At 47.6% G+C, this 25,044-nt stretch overlaps 1 protein-coding gene across 1 annotated transcript in view; it reads right to left on the bottom strand.

The window, feature by feature from the left end:
* Positions 1–25,044, bottom strand: part of Hunk (hormonally up-regulated Neu-associated kinase) — a 117,069-nt gene that overhangs the window by 38,391 nt on the left and 53,634 nt on the right. The window contains exons 3-4 of the mRNA XM_052741111.1: positions 12,686–12,741; positions 6,732–6,867 (exon numbers count right to left, since the gene is read on the bottom strand). Coding sequence (XP_052597071.1) covers positions 6,732–6,867; positions 12,686–12,741 — 192 coding nt within the window. The remainder of the gene's footprint in view (positions 1–6,731; positions 6,868–12,685; positions 12,742–25,044) is intronic.

The following is a 25,044-nucleotide window of genomic DNA, read 5'->3' as shown; positions in this document are numbered from 1 at the left end:
CCCTGTCACCTTTCACGTCAGGTCTTATCTTTTGGGAACATGTGGCTTCTTTGTCACAGGTGGAGTGCTCTGCATGCTACAGAAAGCCTCCAGGAGCAGAATGCTGTGTGGTGGGGAAGGAACCGGCTGAAGGGGTTGGTTGAATGTCTGAACCAAGAAGAACAACTCTAAAACCACTACGAAAGTTTCTTCCGGGAGACAGTTTTCTGAGACAGAAAATCACCTGGCTCCTTATCACCAGTTAGCTTCAAAGGACAAAAACAAACAAAACAAAACAAAACACCACATGTCCCTGCACAGCACACTGGTCTCTCTCTCTCTCTCTCTCTCTCTCTCTCTCTCTTACCTATTTCCGACCACAGATAAGGATGAAGGATGCTGTGCTCAAGACGGCACCAGGTAACTCCAACCAGCCAGGAAGATCTTGACTGCCTTACCCAAAGGCTTCCAGTTATTATGGAGTGATCAATTACAAACTCACAAATGCTAAGAGATCCCTCTCACTTCATCCCCAGGACATTTACCTTTACAATGTAGATAATACAAAGGCCGAATAACTGAAACCATAGGAGGAGTGGAATTCTGTGTTGGAAGTAAATTAAACACCAAATAAATCTTCTCTGTCGTTACATTAAAAACAAACAAACAAACAAAAATGCCACCTTTTTAAATAAAACAAAACAACAAGAAGAATTACAATTGTATTTGGGCACTATTGCAAATGATAATGGAAACCCACATTAATAGTCGGATAGCCTCAGGAGAGTTTAAAAGAGAAATCAGATTGAACACCTTAATTCCTCTCTCCTAGAGTTTTCATCCATGTTTAATATGTGGTTAAAGAGAGACACAGCCCCTCTGACATTTCACAAGTATGCGAGAATACCAAGGGAGATGTGTGGAATGCAGTTTATAAACCCCTGTAATCCCATAGAATCAGGCAGAGTTTCAAAACATGCGCAGAATTTCCTGAAAAGCCTTTTGAAATATGGCCCAGGGGTTTCCTGGGTTCTCTGCGGCAGACATGGAACTTCTGTGACTCCAAGATAGCTTTGAGAAAAGCCAGCGATGACAGGGACAGGGACAGGGAGGGCAGCACTCCAATGGTGCTGTTTTCACAACCAACAAGGAACACAGGGGGCCACGGCAGGGTGGAAAAGCCTAAGGGATAATGGATGTCGCACAACAGTCTGATGTTGAAAGAGAAGGAACCGGTGACAGTGACGGGCAGCTGGAAGAAGGAAAGGGCCCCGTGGAGAAGAGTGTGGAATCTTCGGTACTGAGTCAGAAGGCAAATGCTGGTCCTGATAGTCTGACACATTCAAATACTCCCTGGAGGAAAAGCTGCCATCTCTGAGAAGAAAGACACTGAGTCCCTCCTCCCTGGAGAAGGGACCAGAAACTTTACCCAGGGACAAGGAACAACGTGAGTGTCAACTCTGCCAGCAGGCGGAGAGTGAGGTACTTGTCCTGGGGGCATGTGGCCAGGAGCCTTGGCAACCACCTGGCTCACACAGAGAGCAGGTGAGGGGATCGCATGCACACCTGGTTCTGTGTTGTTCTACAGGAAAGGAATTACCTCGAAAAACTTAAAATTAACCCCCCACCACAAAGTTCTGTCTTCCTTTCTGCATCAATGTCCAGTAACAACACCAATGTAAGGCCCGGAAGGAAAGGAGAGTCCAGCAACCATCTAAAAAAGTCTCCGTCCCCACCCTCCTCCATGAGATGGTCCGCGTTGGGCGGGAAAAGGTTTTCTGGTGGATTTCAAGGTGTCTGTCCCTTTCCCTGACCTGCTCTATTTCAATAAATGTACCAGCTACAAAAGCAGAAGAAAAGTAGCTTTCTTCAGCTACCAAAGCTGAAGAAAGCTTCGCCTTTGAGTCAGGGTTTCTCTATGGAGCCCATGACAGCCTCAGATGCCTCGTCCTCCGGCCCCAGACTCCTGAATACTGAGATTAGAGGCATGTACTGCCGTACCCCGCCAGCATGGAACTTCTCTTTTAAAGGTCAAAAGCCTTCAGTTTCCCCAGATGAACACGGTTCTTCTCCCTGTGCCTGCCTCGCCATCTTTTATCATGAATACAGAGAAAATCCTTCTGTCTGTGACCCCTGCCTGCAGGGAATAACATCTGGTATCATTCTGTAAACACAGAGCCTGGGACCTGGCCCAAATGTTGTCCTTCTCTTCCTGAACACCCTGTTCTGCAGAGACAGGAGCACTGGAAACAACATGGTACCTCTTGTCCAACTTAACTACCCAAAGACACCTGGGGAAAGGCAGAGTCCCTCCCGGGAAGTCAGTAAAAGAAGGGTTCAGGAGGCTGAGGGAGGAGGGGGAACCCATGTGCATGACTCTGCAGTAGGTCCCCAGTCTGCACAGCCACAAGGGCAAAGCACTGTGCTGTGAGAATGTCGCTTCCACCATCTCTTGGGGAACAAGACTCCTGGTGTCCATTTTTCTTACCCTGAAAGGCTCACTGAGCTTCTCAAGCAAGCGCTGTAATAGTCTTGGAATTAAATTCTCTTCAATTAAAAAGCACATCCGCATTAAAGTTATTTTCAAATTAGAACATATGCCACTCTGAGGAAAAGTTGAGAAGCAATAATAAATGTTTGATGTACCAGAGTGAACATTACAGTTTTGTGTCTAAAATCTCAAAAGTTCACTGGAGGGAAATGGGGGAAGGGTGGAGAGGGAGGGAGAGAATGAATGAGTGTGTGTGTGTGTGTGTGTGTGTGAGAGAGAGAGAGAGAGAGAGAGAGAGAGAGAGAGAGAGAGAGAGAGAGAGAGAAAGAATGAGCGTATAAGACCTCTGAGTGAGGTGAAAGGAAGAGGTGAACATGGTTTTAGGGATTATTTATGTGGTCCTGAAAAACGACACCATTGACAAGGATGACCACCACAGGACCCCATTCTTTTTCCATAGCTGATGCTCACGTTACCAGAGGGATTCTCCAGCACTCCAGGCTGTCTCAAGAGTTCTCCAAGTCTTCCTCTTCACCAATCTCAGAAGCCTTAGAGTTAGTCCCTGCCATACAGCAGGCTTGAAAACCTCTGGAGAGGGGCATTTGCTTTTGATTTTAGAAGTTGGTTCTTCACTATGCTGTTTCACAGCAATTTAAGAAGAGAAGGCACTTTGTAATAATGGTTTTGGAGCAGGGAGACAGTGGTCTCCATTTCCGTTCTCATCTTAAGCAGCGTTGAATTAAATTCTCTTTGGGTTTTCTATTTCCCAATTCTGTCAACAAAGCCCCGGGTACCACACAGAAACCTAATCCCTCCCTCAGACAGAGGACTCCACAGTAGTGGAAAATCCATCTTCTAACGAAGGCTCTAAGGCTTCATGCTCTCGCCAAGACCTTCAGAGTCGGCAGTGGTCAGATGTCGGTACTGCCTGCGCCATACACTCTTCCCATCTGGAACCTTAACCCACCTCTTTCCCATCTGGAACCTTAACCCACCTCTTTCCCATCTGGCCAGCTTTATCAGCTCTCAAGAGCAGGTTAGACACACACACACACACACACACACACACACACACACACACACACACACCATACACACACCACACAAACACACACACACACACACACCATACACACACCACACAAACACACACACACACACACACCATACACACACCACACAAACACACACACACACCATACACACACACACCACACACACACACACACACACACACACACACACACACACACACACACACCATACACACACCACACAAACACACACACACACACACCCCATACACACACACAGCCTTCTCAGTTTCATCCAGCTGTCTATCTGCTTCCATGCCACCTGACATTGTTTACAGGGGACTTGGAGGCAGGTATGTGTCTTAGTCAGCCTGGTCTATGCCGTGGTTTGGGTTCATGTGTTTTTAAAGGCCTGATTCCCAGGAAGGCATTATTAGAAGATGTGGGATCTTTAGAGCGGGGTCTGGTGGAAATCCTTAAGCAGCTGGTGCACGCTCTGGAAAGGACTTGGACTCCGTCCTCTTTCTCTGTGTTCCTGGTTTGTAACTTCAGCAGTTCTGCCCCGCCACATACCCCATCCCCAGTGCTGGGCCTCACCACAGGCCCCAGTCAATGAGGCCAGTCAGCCACAGACTGGAACCTTCAGAGGTATCCGCCAAAATAAACCTTTATTCTTCATGAGCTCACCCTCTCGGGTATTCGGCTACAGCAATGAAAAGCTGGCCAGCACAGGCTATCGTAACAAAATACCACAGAACGGGCAACTCAGACAACAGACATTGTCTCACAGTTCTGAGGCTGAAAGTCTAAGACCAAGCACCAGCCAGGTTCTGGTGAGAGCCTCCCTCCTTCCCAGCTGGGGGAGGGCCACCCTTGTCCTGAGACCTCACATGGCACACAGACAATATAAACTCACTGTGCCTCTTACAAGGACACCAAGAGCATCACGGGCCCCACCTTCCTTATTTCATCTAAAACTAATACCTCCCAAAGGTCCCATCACCAAACACCTTGACATGGGGGGTCTAGGGCTTCAAAAGATTAAGTGGGGACTAGGTGATACAATTCTGAGAAGTAGGTAAAGGAGTCACAGGAGCTGGCTACACACCCGTCAAGCAGGAGAAGAGCTCTCTCCCGGCTGAGGGTTGGGCCATGCAACAAAGTACTCCTCGGGTCGAGGAAGCTACAGCTTGCCATTCTGCTCCCGGGGACTCTTGGGGCATGCGTGAAATTCTACACATTCCATGCCCTGCTTCCACGTCTCCTGGCCAGTAAGACCCCGAGGAGGGTCACGCGGCATCCATAGATTATCTGAGCACCTACAGCTGTGCATTATCTTCTTGGAGAGAATAATTTCACCAAGTGAACACTAACACAGACGTGTGGAGGGACCTGTCCACGCCGGGATGAGTGACAGACACAAACTGTTCACTGGCTGCAGACAATTGCTCCTGAGGGATCCAGGCATCGTGGCCGGACATCATCTCCTTTCTCCTTCTCTAGTGCCACCATCACTTCTAGACAGACAGAGAGCTGGTGGCCATGGGAAGGCAAAGAGGCTTCTCTGAGGAGCAGGACCCTTTCTCTCAGTCACAGAACAGAGAGATGGAATGTCGGCGGTTGCTAAATATGAATCCCTTTCCCTGGCCGAGCAACGTGGCGGAAAGGGCAAGAACAAAACCCGACCTTTCCCAGCCCGGGCTTTCATCTCCACAGGGACAGCCGACTGGCTTCTGTGTCGGGGTTAGCAGGAGGCGACAGAAGAGCCTGAGCCTGCTGCCCTCCACCACACACCTTCCACACCCAGGAGATCTGTGGACACCGGAAGCAACACGACATCGTCTGTCCCCTCAAGAGCCTGACCTCAAGGAGCAAACTGATCTCCGCTCCCCAACCTACCAGCTCCACCTTCCCTTTGGTCATCTCCCCGTCACCACAGGACACAAGACCCTTGAAAGGTCTCTTGGTATCGGGGGCTTCCACGGCCCTCTCATGGCTTCCATGTAGTGTTGATGAATTCCCCAGCTGTCCCCAGACTGTCCTTTCTGATGGAGGAGGAGACAGTGAGGGATGACACATGGCAGGTGGAAAGGGAAGTGAGGGAGGTGAGGGGACACAGGGGTCCTCAGCAGGGAACTCGGAGCGTCCACAACGGGCTGTTGGAGCAAAGCCGGAGTGTGAGATTGGATGAAGAGCTGGAACAGCATTCCAGCAAAGGAAAGACAGGGGGGGAAGGTGGGGGAGAAGCCAAGCTGTGGGCGGGGGACCAGGCAGGTGCAAAGAGGCGGGAGAGGTGGGCAGCAGTGGATTTAAAGCTCCTGCTTAGGAAACTATGGTAACATCTGGTTGTTTGATTTTTATTTTAGTAAGGATGTGTATATGGGGAGGGAGGGCTGTATGTGACGTGTGTGGGTCTTTGCTGTTTGTCTGTGTGTAGGGGGGGGTGCATGTGCACATGTGTTTGTTTGGTTTGGTGTGTGTGTATGTGGTGTGCTGAGGGTTTGTAGAGTGTGTGTGTGTGTGTGTGTGTGTGTGTGTGTGTGTGTGTGTATGCACACACACATGCCTGTGTGTTTGTTCAGTTTAGGGTGTGTGTGTAGTGGCATGTGTATGTGTGTGTGTGTGTGTGTGTATGTGTGTGTGTGTGTGTGTGTGTGTGTGTGTACATGTGCACATGTGTTTGTTGGGTTTGTTTATGTGGCACAGGTGACTGAACCTAGAACCTAGCACATACTAAGCCAGGATTTCACCACTAGCTGTATTTCCACCCATTTTCTCCTTTTCATTTTGAGATAGAGTCTCACTCAGTTGCCCAGGGGGCCTTAAACTCAGCCTGTAGTCCAGACAAGCCTTGAACTCATGATCCTCTTCCCTCGGCCTCTCAGGCAGCTGTGATTTTAGACCTGTACCACCAGGCCTGGCTTTATGAAAAGGTTTTTCATAGAGCATGGGTGGCTCACGGCACATCCTTGCAAGTCTGTGAAGGCCAGAGCTGGCTTTCTGCTTTACCCAGCTCCCCAATGAAATGTCTGTAAATGCCATTTTGAAAGTTTATGAAGAAAAGTCTGGAAAGAAAAGAGGAAAGCTGGGCTCTGAGAATCATGAATGATATACTCCACAGCATACACTAGGTTATATTCTCATCAGTTAGTGGCAGACTACTTCACAAAAAGGAGACATGGAGACCTCAGGAGGGAACACCGAGTTTTACAAGCTGGATAACTCACATTGACCAGACATCAATTTTGGGGCCGTATTTCTTCCTGGCAAGCAGCTCCGGGGCAGCATAGGCAGGGCTGCCACACTGTGTGCTGAATGGGTCCGAGTAACCCAGGATCCCTGCACAGTTGCTCAAACCAAAGTCTGCAGAGAGAAGACAAACATGAACTCTGAATTAGAACACTGCAAAAAAAATGAGGAGGGAAAAAAAGAAGAAGAAGGGGAAAAAAAACAGCAGAAAAGGAAACATTCTCTCAGGCTAACACATAATTTAGCATCCAACAGGAAACCCGCCAGCTGCAAACCATAACCCCTGATAGACTCCTCAAGACAAAGGCGTGCCGGGTGGCGGCTCCCTTGTTTCAGTGGAACATTTTACATCAGCCCTCACCGCACAAGCCAGCTAGACCTAACAGTGTGTGATGAGCCAAAACATATTTCTATCGAGCCTTGTAAATGAGTCATCCAGGGTAAAGAGAGACTGTTAGCTTTCTAGGACTGAGGCAAGAACGGAGAACTGGCGTGCTGAGATCCTGGCTGCCTGGTGGCCAGGCTGGGAGAAGCGGAATGGAGACTGATGCTCTCCGGCTGGCCGTCTGCATCCCTGGCCACTTACAGCTGACTTCTACACCTCAGTTTCTTTCATTCAAGTCTTTAAGAGACTCCTTCCAGAGGTAGACTGTAATGTGGGGGTGGGGGTGGAGGACAGTTCAAATAGCCCTGCATGTTGGCTGGAAAAAGAACAGCCAGCAGGCTGGTGATGCCAGCTAGACTAAGCGATCTCATGGCGTTGCTTTGTTCTGAGGGGAGGAAGGCATCTGGGACGCCTGCAGGAAGGCCCCAGCGTGCTCACAGCTACTTTGGGTCTATTATGAGTTTTGTGAACTATTTACTTTTGATCTTAAAGATACTGCAGGGTAATTAGAGAGCTGTTAATGTTCTTCCCGCCTCTAATATCTTCCTTCAATCTTTGTGGATCTCAGAATTAAGATCTGAGATCCTGGGTCCTCCTTTGAACTCCACTGCAAACACTGAGCTCTGGGCCCACAGACCTGAGACGCCCAAGCTGCAGGGCAAGGCAGAGATTGGCTCCGTTTGCATGGGCACCACTGGCACCACTTGAGTCTCCTCTCACTACGGCCTGCCTCTCGGCTCTAGCCTGTCTCCACCTGCAAGTGCACACCCACCCCAAAAGCCGTAGGAAGGAGCTCAGGAAATGACAACCAGCACAGGGGGCCTGGGAGGGCGTGAAGCCACCCGCACACCGTGGACACCACGGGTCGCCAGGACAACACTGGAGAGTCCCCGAACACCTGCGGCAGTGAACTGTCGTCTAACCGAGCAGCTCATCCAAAGAGAACCGAAAGAACTCTCTCAGGTTCCGAAGGACATCAAGCCCTCAGCCCAGGCTCCTGAGGAAGAGCCTGCATTAGGGGTCTGGCCCAGCAGCCAACAGGAAGACTGTTTCAACACCGACCTTTCTCTTTTGTTTTTGATTGTATTTTTTTTCACGTGACCCCCCCCCCCTCCTCCCGTCTCCTTACCTTTACCCTCTACCTGCCCATTTCCTCCCCATTTGGTCCAGTTTGTCCCACCACAAGACGGGCATAGAAAAGCCTTTCCGGACTACAGAGGATGGCTAGCCTCCCATCTCAGAAGGTATCTGTTGCAAAGATGATGAGGGGCCCTGCCCCCAGAGCCCAGTATATACTGCGGCACACTAGCTGGGTGGGGTGGGGTGGGGTGGGGGAGCACTAACAGGAGGAAACTACCATGCCTCTTGGCTTAAGAACACTTACTATGGAGTCTGGAGACAGTACCATAGAGGAAAGACGGCGGTGTTACCAGGAGGCAAACCTTTAAGGAAAGCTGTGTTAGAGGCCCGATCTTGCAGCAGTCCCAGGAAAATGGATCCCCGAATTTCTGAGATTAAAGGTAAAGGGTCTCTGTTAAAGCAAAGGGCAGCCTCTTTCAGGCCACCTCCTCCCTTCTCCCTCATCCAGTCTATCAAGAAAGGCAAGATAAGAGGCCAGATCACCCCACACTGTCCCAGGCAAGCTAGGGAACAGAGCCCGGCCTTATCTCAAGAGCATTCCAAGAAGATAAATTAGCTCGGGATTTGGGAAGTGGAGGGGCTCAGAACCTGCATTTAAAGTTGTCCTCATCTACTGAGAAGACTTGATTTTAAAGACATTGTAGAGAAATAAATGGCAGAATATTTCACATTCATAATTATGGTTATTAAAATTTTACACATATGCCTATAATTAGAACAGTGAAACTAGAGAGAAATTTGCCTCCCAGTAATGTCAGATAGGTCGACCTCAATTAGATTTGGTAAATACATAAGCTAATTATCACTCAATTTTCTGAGAGCTGCAAAATGAAATCTCAAAAGAAGGCCCCTGCAACTATTCACAGTTCCTCTAAGCTACAGCTATCCCCCGTGGTGAGGGAGCATCCTCGCAAACATCAGGCTGCCGCCTCTTCTTTTCTCTTCTTTCCTTCTTGTAAGAAGAAAAATATATGACTGGATCAAGAATCTGACTCCTGATAATTCTAGCTCATTTGAAACATGGCTGACGTACGTTTATTTAAACCAAATGATTTCAAAAACAGGGAAACTATTAAGAAGAAATGATAATAGCTATAATCCTCTTTGAAAAACACCTAAGTAATCCTTTGAAGAAAAGAGGTTTGGAGGGCTTTCAAGTTAACAGTGTAATAACAAGGTTTAGGAAAGACCTTTGATCCACACTGCCCATCCCAGGGGCAAGAGAACCACAAGACACCGGGCTCCTTCCCCTTGAGGGAAGCAGGCTGAATGAAGAACTGGTTACCTTCTAGGCTAGTACAACGTGACTTTCATTTATAGTATCATTTAGGCCATGAGAGAACTGGGAGGTGAGAGAAGGAAGAGACCCAGAGAAACACAACGCCCAGAGCCTCCTTCCTCGCAATTCTGTGTATCCTGGCTTTTGACAGCAGGTCATTTTTCAGAAGGCTTGGCCCATCTCTCACTACCAGATTCAGTTTGGACTAAAGATGTCTCTACATACTTTAAGTTTGGACTGAAGACATCCCCATGCATAGAGAACTATAACCTACTGTGACAGGTAAGCAGACTGTGGAGCTGAGTCTTATCATAGACGGTCAGCTATTGAAGCCATGCTCACGGAAGGCCGCTCTGAACTGTAACAATCAGGTTCTCTGTACCTCGATCCTGTTGTTTTCTGTTCCTCACGTCTTTCCTTTAGCTATAACCACAACATGCATGTGGAGGAGGTCAGGATATTCTGAACTGTTTATGGTCAGGACTCTGCCCACTGCTAGAACCTCAAAGGCAAATTTGGTTGAAACAACTAGTTGTAATTTGTCTTTTTACAGTCTTGATGACTCGAAATACCTCGCTAGATGTTAATCCCAGGGCTACAGATAAAAGGTGAGAACCCAAAGAAGGTGAATAGGGCAGTTCCTGATCTCCAAAAAGCACCCATCATACTCAGTGAGAAGAGAATTCTAGGCTCTAGCTTAAGTATGCCATCTCTTCAGACTGTGGTGGTTTGAAAGAAAATGGCCTCCCAAAGGGAGTGGCACTATTAGGAGGTGTGGCTTTGTTGGAGTAGGTGTGGTCTTGTTGGAGGAAGTGTGTCACTGTGGAGGCGGGCTTTGAGGTCTCATATATGCTCAAGATACCACCCAGTGTCTCAGTCCACTTCCTGCTGCCTGTGAGTCAAGATGTAAGAACCCTCAGCTCCTTCTCCAGCACCATGTCTGCCTGCATGCTGCCATGCTCCCTGACATGATGATAATGGACTGAACCTCAGAACTGTAAGCAAGCCACCACAGTTAAATTGTTTTCCTTTCTAAGAGGCGCTGTGGTCATGGGGTCTCTTCACAGCAATAGAAACCTTAACCAAGACACTGCCTGTGTGAGTTTCCTCTCAGAGAGTTTATTACTCGGCCAGTCTCTGGCTACTTACAAAAGCACCTGCTATTTCAGTAGTAATCCTCAGTGCTGTGGATGCAGCAGCTGGGAGACTGCCGGCTTAGCATAACCATGATCGGTTCCTCTGAGGAAACGCCTCACCAATAAAGACGCCTGTCTTTTGCAGTGTTGCTTGTACAACAGGACAGATTTGTAAGTGGTCATCCAGGGCTGCCGCTTGACAAGAGAGAGAAAAGGCACCGAGGCAGGAGTGAGGGAAAGACACAGTGTGAACTGTGACCTGACAGGACCTGGAAACTCTCCACAGACAGTGCTTGCTAGATTCGGTGGCCTCGTTGACAAGCTGGAAATGAACTTCGAGCTTTTACTGTGGTATCAACCCAGCCTTTACCAAGCTTGCTCCCTGACTTTGCTGTTCAGACAGCTCCAGCTCTGCCACCTCTCCATCTTCCAAAGATACATGACACATTAACCATGGATGGTGGAACCGCCTTCCCTCCACCCCTTACCCTCCAGGAGGCTCTTTTGTTAAAGGCCAGAAATCCCAGAGAGCTGGACCGGAAGACATCCCACAGGCCTTTCAGCAGGGCCTCTGCTCACTGCTTCTGTACCCGTCTCTCAGGGTGGCTACTGAGCAATAGTCAAGCAACATAACGAAAAGAAAATCATCGGTCTGCTCTAAGAACCTGCTAAAAATAGGGTCCTTAAAGGGTCTTTTTTTTTGAGTGGGGAAGACTGGTTTCCTCAGAACTGTTAATTTTCCACTAATGGGTAAATCAGTCCATCACCACCTGTCAGGATGCCTAATCACCCAGGGAAGTGGGCTGGAGTCCCTCAGCCTCCGGAGCGTATTTCTCACTGGGAACTAAGTGTGATTCAAGCTGCCAGTGGGTCTTTTCAAGCCACCTAGGCAGAAGAAATTACTTGCATGTGAAGTAGGAAAAGAAAGAAAAGTGAGAAATGGGAGATGGTCCTGGCTTCCTCACAGCTGGGTGTGAACTTGACAGCCAAGAGCAACTACACACAGAGAGCATCACCAGCAAAATAACCCAGTTCTTCCAGGACAGTCATGGGGAATTCACGTAGGATTCACCAGCCACAACTTCCGGTTCCCTGCAGCTTCCCTCCAGTGGACCCAGGCTCTTTTCATACCTCTGCAGGCACCCCTCTTCATAAAGCTGCTGTAAAGTCTGCACGAGATTATGTTTAAAAGGGAAAGTCGATTTCATTCTTCCTTGTCTGGGATATCCTCAGATACACGGCAAAATGGAACAAGATATGAAAAAGCTATGGGCAATGTTGTTGAGCCCAACTGTTTTCTGCTAGTAATAATACATTTTCTTGCTAATTCACATTTAAAAATAAACACTTTAAAAGTTGAGGATCGTCTGAATTTAAGACACTGACGATGGTTCAGTGGTTAAGAACACTCTGTCTGGCTGCTCTTGCAGAGGATTCGGGTTCAGTTCCCAGCACCTATGTGGCAGCTCACAACCATCTATAACTCCAGCTCCAGCTGAGGAGGCAGAGACAGGAGGGTCCCTGATGCCCCCTGACCCCACAGCCTAACCAGTTGGGTGAGTTCTGAGTCCTGTGAGACCCTGTCTCAAAACATAAGGTGGAAAGAGACTGAGGAAGATGCCTGCCCTCTGCCCCCATACCCGTGTACACATGCACACGCACACACACACATCAAACATACACCACAGACACAGACATGTACAAGAAGTTGAAGCTGACAAAGTCCAAAGAAATACGTGACCAATAATTGTTTACTTGGAACTATAAAAGTCATTTCACAATCAAATGACACTATTTTTATCTTCCTAATATGTTTAATTTATTATTTAAATAAATCATTAAATTACTTTTCAAATTAATTTTCATCATCAAAGCGATTATTAAACATTAGAAGTACAAACAGTAATATAGAAATCTTTCAAAGTTAATAATCGACAGCACAACGCTTAAGAGGTAATCCTGCTTTAAAAAAAAAAAAACAAGAAGTCATACCAATCAGCTTGATGTTATTGTCTTCATCTAGCAGCAAATTTTCTATCTTCAAGTCTCTGAAATAAAACAAAAACATACATCTCAGACAAGCATTCGGAAGAACAGAATGACATTTCACTCCTGAAAGGAAGCGAACGCTTTTAGAGCCCCTTTGAAGCCACCCTCACCATCTCTGCTGAAACCAGGTCATTAAGTAAATAGTTATAAGATGGGATAGAGTCAATTGCCATCAACTATAAAAAGCTAAAGGATTCCAGGGAATGCAGAGTGAACGGGAGCCCGAGAGATGATGAAAAGTTTCCGGAAGTGGACCCAAAATCTGAAAGTTAAACACAACCAAGATAAAAAATAAAAATAGGGACACAACGTTCCACGCAGATGCTGCCGGGGAGTCAAAGAATGTGAATTCGGAGCAGGGGGGATGTCTGTGACACTGTGAGCGGCAGCAATCAGAGTCACCAACGGATTTGGGGGCGGGGGAGGCAGTTAAACAAAACAGGGCCAAGAGGGCTAAGGAGGTAAAGGCGCTTGCGGCCATGGTGGAAGAAGGGAACCAACTCCTGCAAGTTGTCCTCGACCTCCGCCTGTGCCATGCACGGTCCAGCCTCCCCTGCCTCATGTCAATAAAGTAAGTATAGAATAAATAAATACGAAAGCTGATTTAATTAATCCGCTCCACGGGCCTCCACGCTTAGCGCCGAAGTGTCCCAGCACGGCGGCGGCGGAAGCAGATGATAATATTCTAATCTATTTAGCAAACAGATGTTCTCGCAGGTGGAAAAATGGATTCCACAGATGTCAGCCTCCGAATCCCCGGTGTTATGCCTGTGTGGATGTTAATCAGGCATGGTGAAAGGGAATCGGGCGTGCAGATGGATTGAGGAGCACTCCTCTAGGAGAAGGTGATGCCAGTCATTGACGAGGAGGTGACAGGGAGGGACAAAAAGCCAGGGGAGCCCTCTGGATGGGAGACCTCAGCACCCTGGTGGAGGACTACAGCCTCCTCCTGGGCAGGAAACAGGCCTGCCTTTCTCTCCACTGGGCCATGGAACCCTGGTAACCCCAGGTCATCAGGAGCTAACGTGGAGTGAAGCTAGATTACCCAAAAGATCATTTGGGGTCTGGAGTTGCGGCAACTGCCTAATGTGCATAAGGCCCTAGATTCAACCTCCATCACCACAAAACAAACAAAAACAACAAGATTAAACCAAAGAGAACCTTCTGGGTTTTGGAACCAAACTCTGTATTGGTACGAATGTGTATATGTGAGCTATCTCAGACACATCTCAGTCAACACATAAATTCTGGAATCTTACATTGCTTACTGAATGTACAGACTCAGACATACACTGAATATTAATTAAGAATACATTTCTAGGGGCTGGAGAGATGGCCCAGTAGTTCATAGCACTTGCTGCTCTTGCAAGGGACCCAGGTTCGGTTCCCAACACCCACGTGGTAGCTCATAACTGTCCACAACTCTAGTTCCAAGAGATCCGACACCTTCTGGCCTCCTAAGGCTCTGTGAGCGCACACACGTAGTGCACATACATACAGACAGGCAAAACACTCATACACATAAAATAAAAAATCTTTTTTTAATAACATTTTTCCATAAATGTACATATACACACATTTATATTCCATCTGCTATGGTTGGCCCTGATTTAATTTTCCAACATTGGAATAGAGAAATCAGAAAATAAATCCTCTTTTTCTTATGTCTATTATGGGGAACTTAACGGTCTAATCATGATGAAACAAAAATGGCGGCCGACACCTTCCACCAATGTCTGTGAAAAGATGAGCACCACCAGACAGAGCAGTGATGTCCCACTTAACAGGGACAGTTGCTCACAGCCCAGTCCCCATGCTACCAGCCTGTCCACTTTGCAAAAAGCCGGAAATCTTCATTTGGTCTCAATTTTTAGACACTGGCAAGAAACTTGCGTATAAAATAACAACACTGTGCAGGCCAAGCTTGAGGCAAGACCTGGCCTGCCAGTAACCAATTCTCCACTCAGTATGAGTAAGACATGAAGCTCAGGAAAGATGTGGGATTGTTCGGGGACAGGGTAGAGAACTAGGGAAAAGAAAAATCCAATCAGATGTGTGCACAGGCCCCCGGAGGAGTACAGCCATTCACGGCAGGGCTGGGCGGGAAGGAGACGGAAGACAGCTTCCTTGGAACAACCGTGGGTGGATTTCAGAACGAGAAGACTCAAGGAGTCAAATGGGAGTGGGGGGGAATGTCCAGTGGGTTTAAAACCAGGAGGCTGCTGGGAGCCTTGGGGCCTGACACACGGATGAGGGATGTGTTAACACCAAGTCAGAGCGTGTAAATATGTAATGGCCTCTGGATGCACACATAACTGGGGGAGAAGTCAGTATACCTTCAGCTCAAGTGAAACTATGCATGGTCTACTTGGAAACTGTTTTTAAAAGCCATCCCATATACTCAAATATACTGTCACCCTAAATATAAGGCAGCCCCTCCCCCCAACTACTTTCCCAACAGGCAGACCTCACCCCTTTGAATTGGTTTTAGAAAACACATAATATCAATTTTCAGGAATGTGATGGGACTAACCGAGTCACTCTGGCTAATATTTAGCTTTGAAGTCAAAATATCACATCAGACTATAAAGTTACACGAAGCCTTGGACACGGGCCCCGACACCACAGAAACAAGACGATATACTTAAATGTTCACATAGTTCACTGTGTAGCTCTAGCTGGCCTAGAACTCCCTACATAGACCAGTCTGGCCTGGAACTTGCAGAGATCTGTCTGCCTCTGCTTCCTGAGTTCCGGAAGTAAAGGTGTACGCCATCATACCCGGCCCTAACTTTAGAATTATGTGCACACACCCCGACCTTGCATCTCATGAAACAGCGTCACTACCATTTGTCAAGTGTGAACCAAAGGTTCCTTGGGTCACCACTGTGGCAGTTAACCCTTCCTGAACTAGACATTTACAATGGAACACTTGGCTTGCCTCCACTGCTGGGGTCTTATCCTGGGTTCCTTGCACACTCCCACTGAGCTACATCATTAGCTAACACTGTATAAATTTTTATCTGTGTATGTTAATACTTGCTTGAAACCCTAAACCATAAGCACCCATTTAAAATCTCCATAAACTAACCACTCAAAGGGTGGTTTCCAGTGTAGTCTCTCAGGCCATCCCAACTGGGAGCCGTCCTTCCAGAAGTTGTGGTGAATGTCATGTCCGCCGTCTTCAGCTCCCCTTCTACCAGATTCCTAGGATGATGGCAAGAGCCCTGGAGTCATCCGTGACTCAGACCAAGTGTAATGTGTCTTCTCTAACTACAGCTTGGTGGGTGAGAACGTAACAGCTCCCACTGCGCCCCCGTGATAGGAGATTTCCGGAGAGACTCTGTGAGGGACAGTTTCTTTCCCGGAGATAATGAAGACTTTATGAAAGTCTGACTTTTACTCAGTCATTTACGGTAATCCCAACACGCACACAAACACACAACAGCATGCCAGGAAGAGCCCAAAGTGTGCTTCAGTGAAAGCTCATTATACAGCAGCAGCACTATTTCAATCTAAAGCAAAGGCACAGTTTGCTTCGAGTGAAATTAAGCCTCCTTGCCTAAAGGAAGTCACAGTCAGGCATTAAAGGGGGGAAAAATGTTCAGAACAAATATTGTACAAAAAAAAAAAAAAACAGCTTAAAGAGTCAAGGCAAAAAGGGAGTAATTGATAAGAATAATAAATCGAAGCTGAGTAATTCTGAGGCCATGAATGCCTAGAGAAAAACAGCAATAATTAGAACGAGCACAGAAAAGAAACACTATAAAAGAAAAAAAATAACTACAAAAACCAGGGAAAGCTTAGGAAACCAAGAGGAAGTATGAAATATAATTATTTGGTAAAAGGAGAAAAGAATCAAAGCCTCTGTCTTCCCACGCACTACTCTCCTGAAGCGATCAACTCCAGTCATCAGGAGAAATGGACAGAACAAACCTAGTTAGCAAGGTGTCCACCGGGTTATACCTTGGTTCAGCTTCCTGGACAGTTCCGGCAGGAACCAGTTTCACTACCGGGATGGCCCATGGCTAGCAGTGGAGACAGGAAGTCCTTGGGTGATAAATAATCTCGATTGCTGAGGCGGCAGAAGCAATAACTCTCACGGACATTACTCCCATTTCCTGCTTTGAAAGGAGGGAGCTTCTCGTGGTCTCCCATGTTCAAATTTGGGGGGGATGGCATTTTTTTGTTTGCTTTAAGATGAGGTGGAGTGAGGGTTGAGAAGAGATGAGAAGGTGTCTTGTTATGTAGCTCAGTCTGACCTTGAAGTTGTGGAAACGCTCCTGCCTCAGCTGCCCAAGTGGGGGATCAGGATGTGTCACCACCCCTGCCTTAATGTCCAGTTTTTTAACGTCGCTTTTACCTGGTAAGTCCTCCAGAGTCACGAGTTCTCCAGGCTTAGATTAAAAATACATTAGGAGGAGAAAAAAACTCCTATGTGGCGAGTACGCGGGCACTTTCCTTGTCGTTGAACGGCAGTGTGACTTAACACGGTGTTTGCCTTGGTTTAGCTATTACAAGTGATCTAGAGACGAAGGGTCATATGCAAACACGAGACAGGTCATTTCATATCTCAAAGATGGGATGTGAGGGGTTGGGGTGGTGGTGAATGGCTCTTTGTGGATGTCTGCTGGTGTATCCATGACATCACAGTTCTGTCAGGGCCCACAGAAATGTACGGTGCAGATTAATGTCAAATACAGTCCTTAGTTAAGGTTAGTGTCTATGTTCTAGTTCACCAACTGTAACAAGGACGCTGTGGCTACCCCAGATATGTAAGCAGATAAAATATGTAGAGGAAGGAAGGCAAATAGGGACCCTGGAGTTTCTGGAATTTCTCCGCAAACTAAGTCTATTATCTTTTCAATATAGCCTTTATGCTTTTCTCTTCCAGTGTTAAGAACATGCCAGGCCTCCCTGGGGCCTTCACTGAGGTACATCTTTCATTACCTTAAGTCATTATCCAAGTCCACTCTGCACAACAGACCATTCAAATACTGCCCAGCTACTCAGCCATAACCAAAAAGGCCACAAATGATGCTTTAAAAAAAAAAAATCATCACAAAACTAAGGCACCTTCTTGAGCAAAAAAAGGATAAATTTATTCATAAGGTTTTTGCATTCATATTATAATGTGCCTTTTAAAAATTACTGCTGTTGTCCAGAAAACCAGCTCCATCAGACTCCTGCGGCCCAAATGCAAGCGTGGCACTTAGTCTAGATTCCTCGCAAGGCTTGAATGCCGGGCTCTATTCTCTGCCAGGTTTATCCCGTGGGAAGGAAAGCTCCAGCAGCCGACAGGCGCACAGGGGAAGGAAGGCTCAGGTCCACGTTAGTGGTCCTGGATCGGATTCATCACTTTTTGAACAGGAGGGGAAATGAGGGGACACTCCTTCCATCTTACAATATTAATAATGCCTCCTCATTGAAGGTGAACATGAGGCTCAGTGTTGGTTTATGGAAGTCGATTCTTCTGGGCTACAGGGCTTCAAAGAGGAGTGAGGCTTATTCCATTTAATACTGTGTCCGGCGGGCTCACCCAGGTTGCCACAAGTGACAGTCTGTCACTCTTCTCTACGACTGAATAGTGTGCTGTTGCATAAATGCTCCACATTATTTTGTCCGTCACCTTTGATGGACAGCTAGGCAATACAGGTGCCTGTTTGACTTCTCATTATCTTTCCTCCAGATATGCAACCTAAAGGTAGTGTGTTAAATGAAATAAGCCGAACACGGGAAGATAAATACTGAATGTTCCCAACCATTTGAGGATGCAAAAAAATGACTTTCTCTAAATAGGAGGCAGAGTAGTGGTTGCCAGCATCTGGGGAGGGTGGGGGAGGGAGGGCAGAGAGAGGTTAGGGATACAAATGCAAAACCAGAGAAACCAGATCTGGTGTTCTAGAGCATGGCAGGGTGATTAAAGTTAACAATACTCTAGTGTGGACTGAAAAACAGCTAGAAAACAGGCTTTGGAATCTTCTCACACAAGGAAAAGATGTCTGAAATGATGTGCTAATTACCCTGACTTGACCTTCACACATTGTATACTCCTATTAAAACATCACACTGTACCCAATAAATGTGCAAAAGCATGTGTTAGTTTAAAATGTTTAAAAGGAAAGAAAAATGAAACTTTTTTGTACTAAAAGGGGTTTGGGGGGTGAGGAGCAGGCTGTACTACCAGGTGGCACCAGAGATGGGATCTGGGACAGTGCTGGAGGGGAGGGGAGTCTCCAGAACAAAAAACATCACCAAAGCACCAATGAGGAGATCTGCCTGAGCTGCCTTTGGTTAAGGTGAAGGGAGAGAGTCCAGCCAAGGGCAGGTCACTAGACAGACATGGGATATAGGTAGACAAAAGGCCCTGGACCATCTCTGCCAATTGGTCAGCTCTAGGGAGAAAGAGCCACAGATGATACTGAAGTGGGTACGTTTAGTGGGGTTCACAGAGAGGTACAGCAGACTCGTGGGAAACCTCGCCTGCCAATGGACCTTTGTCCTTTCCGAAGAACAGGCCGTTTCTAGCCATCAAAAGCTTACCCAAGGCTCACGTGTGTCTCCTCTCCTCTTCACCCACCCAAACTTTCCTTGAAGTTTTTGAAGATAGGCATCTTGAATTTGGGGGACTGGCCATACAGAACTCCAGCCATTGCCTTCCCAGACAAAAGAGTGTGATGGAGGAAAAGCCAGGGGACACTTGTTGTCATATATACATTTGGGTCTTGATGGGGCAGGGACAATTACTCAAACCCTGTGGAACGAAGTGGTACACAGGAGCAGTACTGGGAAGGGGGAGCAGGTGTAGATGTGAGCACGCATGTGTTCACTGTGTGCTTGTGTGCATCAGTGAGTGCACACTATACACATTCACACACGAGAGCATCACATGTACTTGTGTTCATGCATGTGGAAGAAAACAAGCGTGCATGGGGTTCACATATGTGCATGCACACACATACATGTATGTCCTAGTGCACAAAAACCATGAATGCATCACATGCACACACATACATGAGATCGTGTACATATCAGTGTGGACAGAATAGATAGGACTCTGTGTGTGTGTGTGTCACATGTTTCCAGGATCATGGGAGAGTAAGAAAGGAAGACCTTTGTCCTGACCCTCGAAGACCGAGCCTGTGACAAAGTAGAGGCCTATACTGAGTGCTGGGGATTCAGGAGAAAGCCAAAGGCTGCAGGCAAAGTTTTCCTATGTCCCACCCGGCCCACAGCAGCTTATAAAATAAGCACACCGAGGCTTAATATTAATTACAAACTGTTTGGTCTAAGGCTCAGGCTCCTCGCTAGCTAGCTCTTGTATCTTAAATTAACCCATTTCTATTCATCTATGTTTTGCCAGGTGGCCGTGGTGTTACCGGTCTGCTGACATGTGGCTCCTTGGGCAGTGGGCCAGTGTCTCCCCTGACTCCGCCCTTCTCCCTGTATCTCTGCTTGGATTTCCCACCTACCTCTAAGCTGCCCTGCCATAGGCCAAAGCAGCTTTATTTATTAGCCAGTGAGAGCAACAGATATTCACAGCACACAGAAAGACATCCCACAGCAAAAGGGACACACTCAGGGATGAGACCCTAAATCAGGGATTCTCAACCTTCCTGAAGCTGTGGCCCTGTAACACAATTCCTCAGTTGTGGTGACCCCCAACCACAAAATTATTTCACTGCTACTTCATCACTGTAATTTTCCTATTGTTGTGAATCGTGATGTAAATATTTTTTGGAGATAAAGGTTTGGCAAAGAGGTCGCAACCCACAGGTTGAGAACCACTTCAAGTGAAAGCAACACATGGAAGTGCAATGTGCTGAGGCAGCCGGGATTTAAGAGAGGTGGGGGGAACCTGGGACAGAGAGGAGCAGTGACTCCCCAGTTGGGGGCTGAGCAGGCAACAAGCATGATGATGGTCCTGAACATGAGAGCCAGTGTGGGCTCCATGTTCTCTCGTGAGAAAGGCACTGAGGGCTTCTCTCTCTCTCTCTCTCTCTCTCTCTCTCTCTCTCTCTCTCTCTCTCTCCCTCCCTCCCTCCCTCCCTCCCTCCCTCCCTCCCTCCCTCCCTCCCTCCCTCCTCTCTCTCTCTCTCTCTCTCTCTCTCTCTCTCTCTCTCTCTCTCTCTCTCACTGATCCACTGGCAATGACCCCAAGCAAGTCATTCAACCTCCCTGAGCTTCTAATTCTACAAACAAACAGCATCCTTCAGGGCTGCAGAGATGGCTCAGAGGCTAAGAGCACCTGCTACTCCTGCGGAGGACTCTAGATTGGTTCCCAGCACCCAAGTGAGGAGGCTTGCACCCAAGTGATTCCAGCTCCAGAGGATCTGATACCTCTTAGATTCCATGAGCACCTGCACACGCATAGGCACACACACATACATACACACACACACACACACACACACACACACACACACACACACACGGTTTAAAAAAATACATCTCAAAGAAGAAAAACAATAGCATCCTAAGGAGGGACTCGGTCAGGGCCATTCGCTGGGTTGGAAATACGGCAATCACGAAAGAGCCCTCTCGGAGAATACAGGCGCCGACCAGTGACAGGCAGGTTGTAAAGGGGGACGCTGGGGAAGATGAGCACACTGAAGATTCTAATGTTACATGGGTCATCTTGAAGATTTGGAGACTATGGACTGGGTTCCATACCCAGCACATACCTACACACCTACACACACACACACACACACACACACACACACACACACACACACACACCACACCAGGAAAGAGGGGCACCTCCAGAAAAGACTTACAAGGGATAAACAGTTTGGCAATGAACAATTAGTATTAAAGGCATGACCCTCCCAAAGAAAGGTCAGAGGGATGGAGTCCAGGCTAGACCACACTCAGACAGGATGAACTTTGGGGAGAAGGATTTTCTTGTGGGGACAGACACAGATGGATTTTAGTAATAAGTCAAGACTAAGAGTGAGGCAAAGCCTCCAGCTCCCCAGGGCAACAGGCTCTTTGTAGCGAAACTGGAGTCTTACCTTCAAAAGCACAACACTAAGACCTGATTGTTTACAAGATGGCATGGTGGTAAAACACACATAGCCTGATCTACTTATCTAAAACAAAGTTTTTATATTCTATTATGTTCTACAAGCAAATCGATACTCAGTTTAAAAAAAAGTAATAACAAATAAAAATAAATACATTCACACTAAGTGAACCAAGAAACTCCCCCCTGAAATCTTATGGAGATTATGGAATATTCCAGAAGGAACCCGGGACTGCTCCCAGAAAAGTGCTATCCCAGTGTGAGGCTGACACTAGTTGAATTCATTCCATTTTCCTTCCCAGAGTCTGGGCAGAAGACGGAGGCAGGCACAAAGCACCCAGGATCATGAGTGTGGGAAAGAACTGGCTGGTGCTTGGTGTATGTGTACACGACCAGGGTGCCCGGCCTGAAGGGCTTCCCAGAGGAGGTGAGCTTGAGGTGGGACCAGAGAAAGGTGGTGACGGCGGCATGAGCAGAGGACAGTGGCAGCCATGAGCATCCGGAGCTCGTCGAGGCCGCTCTGACACTCCCTGCAAACTCAACCCTACGGAACAGCTCACTCAGAACCCTTGACACAGGTCGACCTACAGAATCCCCATCACCACACACAGTGCATTATCCAAGATCCTGATGGAACAGATTGCCAAAGACACAGGAAGCCACTTGCCCACCGTAGCCTGTAAGCAGCGTAGACAGAATAGAGAGGGGTGATCTGGCTAATCTGAGTCCAGGTTGCTGACCGTACATGTCAATCCACAAAGAGCCTGGACCACAGCACGGCAAAATCTACCATTTGCGACCCTGTTTTTTCAGATCCAACCACACATACAACTTGGCTACAGCCAGTACCTACAGACATGTTGGCTCCCCACAGAAGGCCCTGGGATCCCCAGCAGTTCCTGGAAGTGAGCAGACAGGATTCCCCCCTCACCTGCCTTCCCCTCGCCTCTGCTTGCTAAGAAACAAGTCCTAAAAGTTAAAAGGATTTATGCAACCTGTCCAGGCAGTGCCTGTTTCTTGTCAGCCTGAGAACAAAGGGCCCTCTTCCCCACTTGCTGTCCCCTTCCAGGGAAGAGGACACCTTCCAATGCTGATGAGTGAGGAGGGTCAAGGCCCTGGACAGGGAGGTGTTAACACTTGTCTGAGCACGGGCTTCAGTTCCCCTTTGATCACGGAGCCCTTTTCTCTGGCCCTGCAGGCCTGTGGCTTGTCTCTTCCTGCTTAGGGACAGGTGGTATTATATTACTCTGGAATGCTGTGTCTCTAGACTTTGATTGGAATCTGTTACTTAGTTTCTCATCACCACGGTGTTCTTGTGGGTTCAAGTTAAGAGTCAAGCTCTACATACAAGAGGTGAATTGTGTGGTGATAACCTGGTGGGAGAGCATTTTGGAGGAAGGAAAATAAAACGACCTGGGGGGCAGAAGGGCTGGGCAAGAGCTCAGTGGGTAAAGCGCTTGATGCACAGAGTTTGAGGACCAAGTTCGAATCCTCGGAACCCTGAGAGCTTATAGCATCCTCCAACAAAAGACCCAAGAGCCTTTTAGGCATCCCTTCCCACCCTTTTGCCTGGTTCAGTCTGTTCACTCAAAAGTCTTCCCACCAGAGACTCCAGGCTTCTCTGAAATGCTAACTCGTCTTACTCGATTGAAAAATCTAACCTCAGAATAATTTATGAACTTCACTCCTCCACGACCACATGAAAAAGAAAACTGTTAAAATGGGGACCAAAAGAGTGACAGTCAAAAATATGCTGATATCCCCTAAATCAACAACGTTAAAAGTCAGTTGCACGGAATTTCTGAAAGACATTTGGATAAAATGTGAATATATGGTGACAACCCATCCCCCACATCCATGTATGGGGACACACACTAACATGACTTCCAGGGGCCTGGGGAGATAGCTTAGGCACTAACGTGCTTTTACTGTATATTCATGAGAATCTGAGTTCCAGTCCCCAGCACCCACACAAGAGCCAGGCACGGAGGGGCATGCCTGTAGTCACAGGAGGAAGACACAGAAGGGCTGCCAGTGGAGTCCAACCAGTAAGCTCGGGCTGAGTGAGAGTGTCTCAGAAAATAAGGTGGAGAAGCAACTGTGAGCCTCTCGCCTGCACATGCACGTGCTCCTGCACACATGCATGCACACACACACATATACACACTCACTCACAGGCACACACACATACACACGCTCACACACACAGGCACACATGCTCACACACATGCACACACACACACACACACACTCACACATGCTCACACACATGCACACACACACACATATACATATACATGCTCACACACACAGGCACACATGCTCACACACATGCACACACACACACATATACACATACACGCTCACACACACAGGCACACACATACATATACACGCTCACACACACAGAAAAACATACACACACTCACACACACAGGCACACACACATCCATATACACGCTCACACACACAGGCACACACACATGTACACACACGCACCGTGACTTCCAGAGAGAAAAGCAAGCTATACTTGTCTGTCTTCCTGCTTGTTCTCTTCCAACTTTAAAAGGCCCGAGCCCTAGCCAGTATTGGATTATAAAGCTATTTCCAAGGAGAGAGAGGAAGAGGGAGAAAGCTGGAGATGAGAGCTTTTTTAAAAGCGTCCCGTCTCTGCTATCAAAACATTATTAAATTCCTCCCTTTGACATTCTGACAGTAAGTGCACTGAGGGATTGGATTTTTGTTAAAAATTACGTTAGAGGGGCTGGTGAGAACTTCCTGTAGGGGAGACCCATGTGCACCTCACAGGACTCAGTTGAGCTTCCTCTGTTGTCCTCCGGTCCTGAGAAGCCCGGCACTTGTCTCATTTAGCACAGAACCCTGGGAAAAAACATCGAGTCACGTGGAACACTCTGCCACTTGCTGTCCCCTGGTTCTGTTTTCTGCTGTGACCCATGAAGTCCGGAGTCCAAGCCGACTCAGCCCTGCGGTTTCTGCCTCTGTCATCTTGGCAAACAGAGATGGAGCCAGGCATCTTTCCATCATCGTCCCCCTATAACGAGCAGGGGGTGACAAGGCAGGGCACACAGGCCAAAAGCAGGGTCACACACGGCAAATGTGTGAATGTTCCCTTCGTACTGACCTAGAGTAGAGTTTTAACGGAGCGTGACTGACTGGGAGTGTGTGCCCAAGGCTACTCTTATGGAGTGGGTCCTCACCTCGGCAGGGAGGGAATGACAGGAGTTGATGGTGGCAAGCCAAGGCCGGCCCAGAA

Source organism: Peromyscus californicus, unplaced genomic scaffold, assembly GCF_007827085.1.
Source record: "Peromyscus californicus insignis strain IS unplaced genomic scaffold, ASM782708v3 Scaffold_16__1_contigs__length_79575227, whole genome shotgun sequence".
Lineage (NCBI taxonomy): Eukaryota > Metazoa > Chordata > Mammalia > Rodentia > Cricetidae > Peromyscus > Peromyscus californicus.
This window is presented reverse-complemented; position numbering and strand designations above follow the sequence as displayed.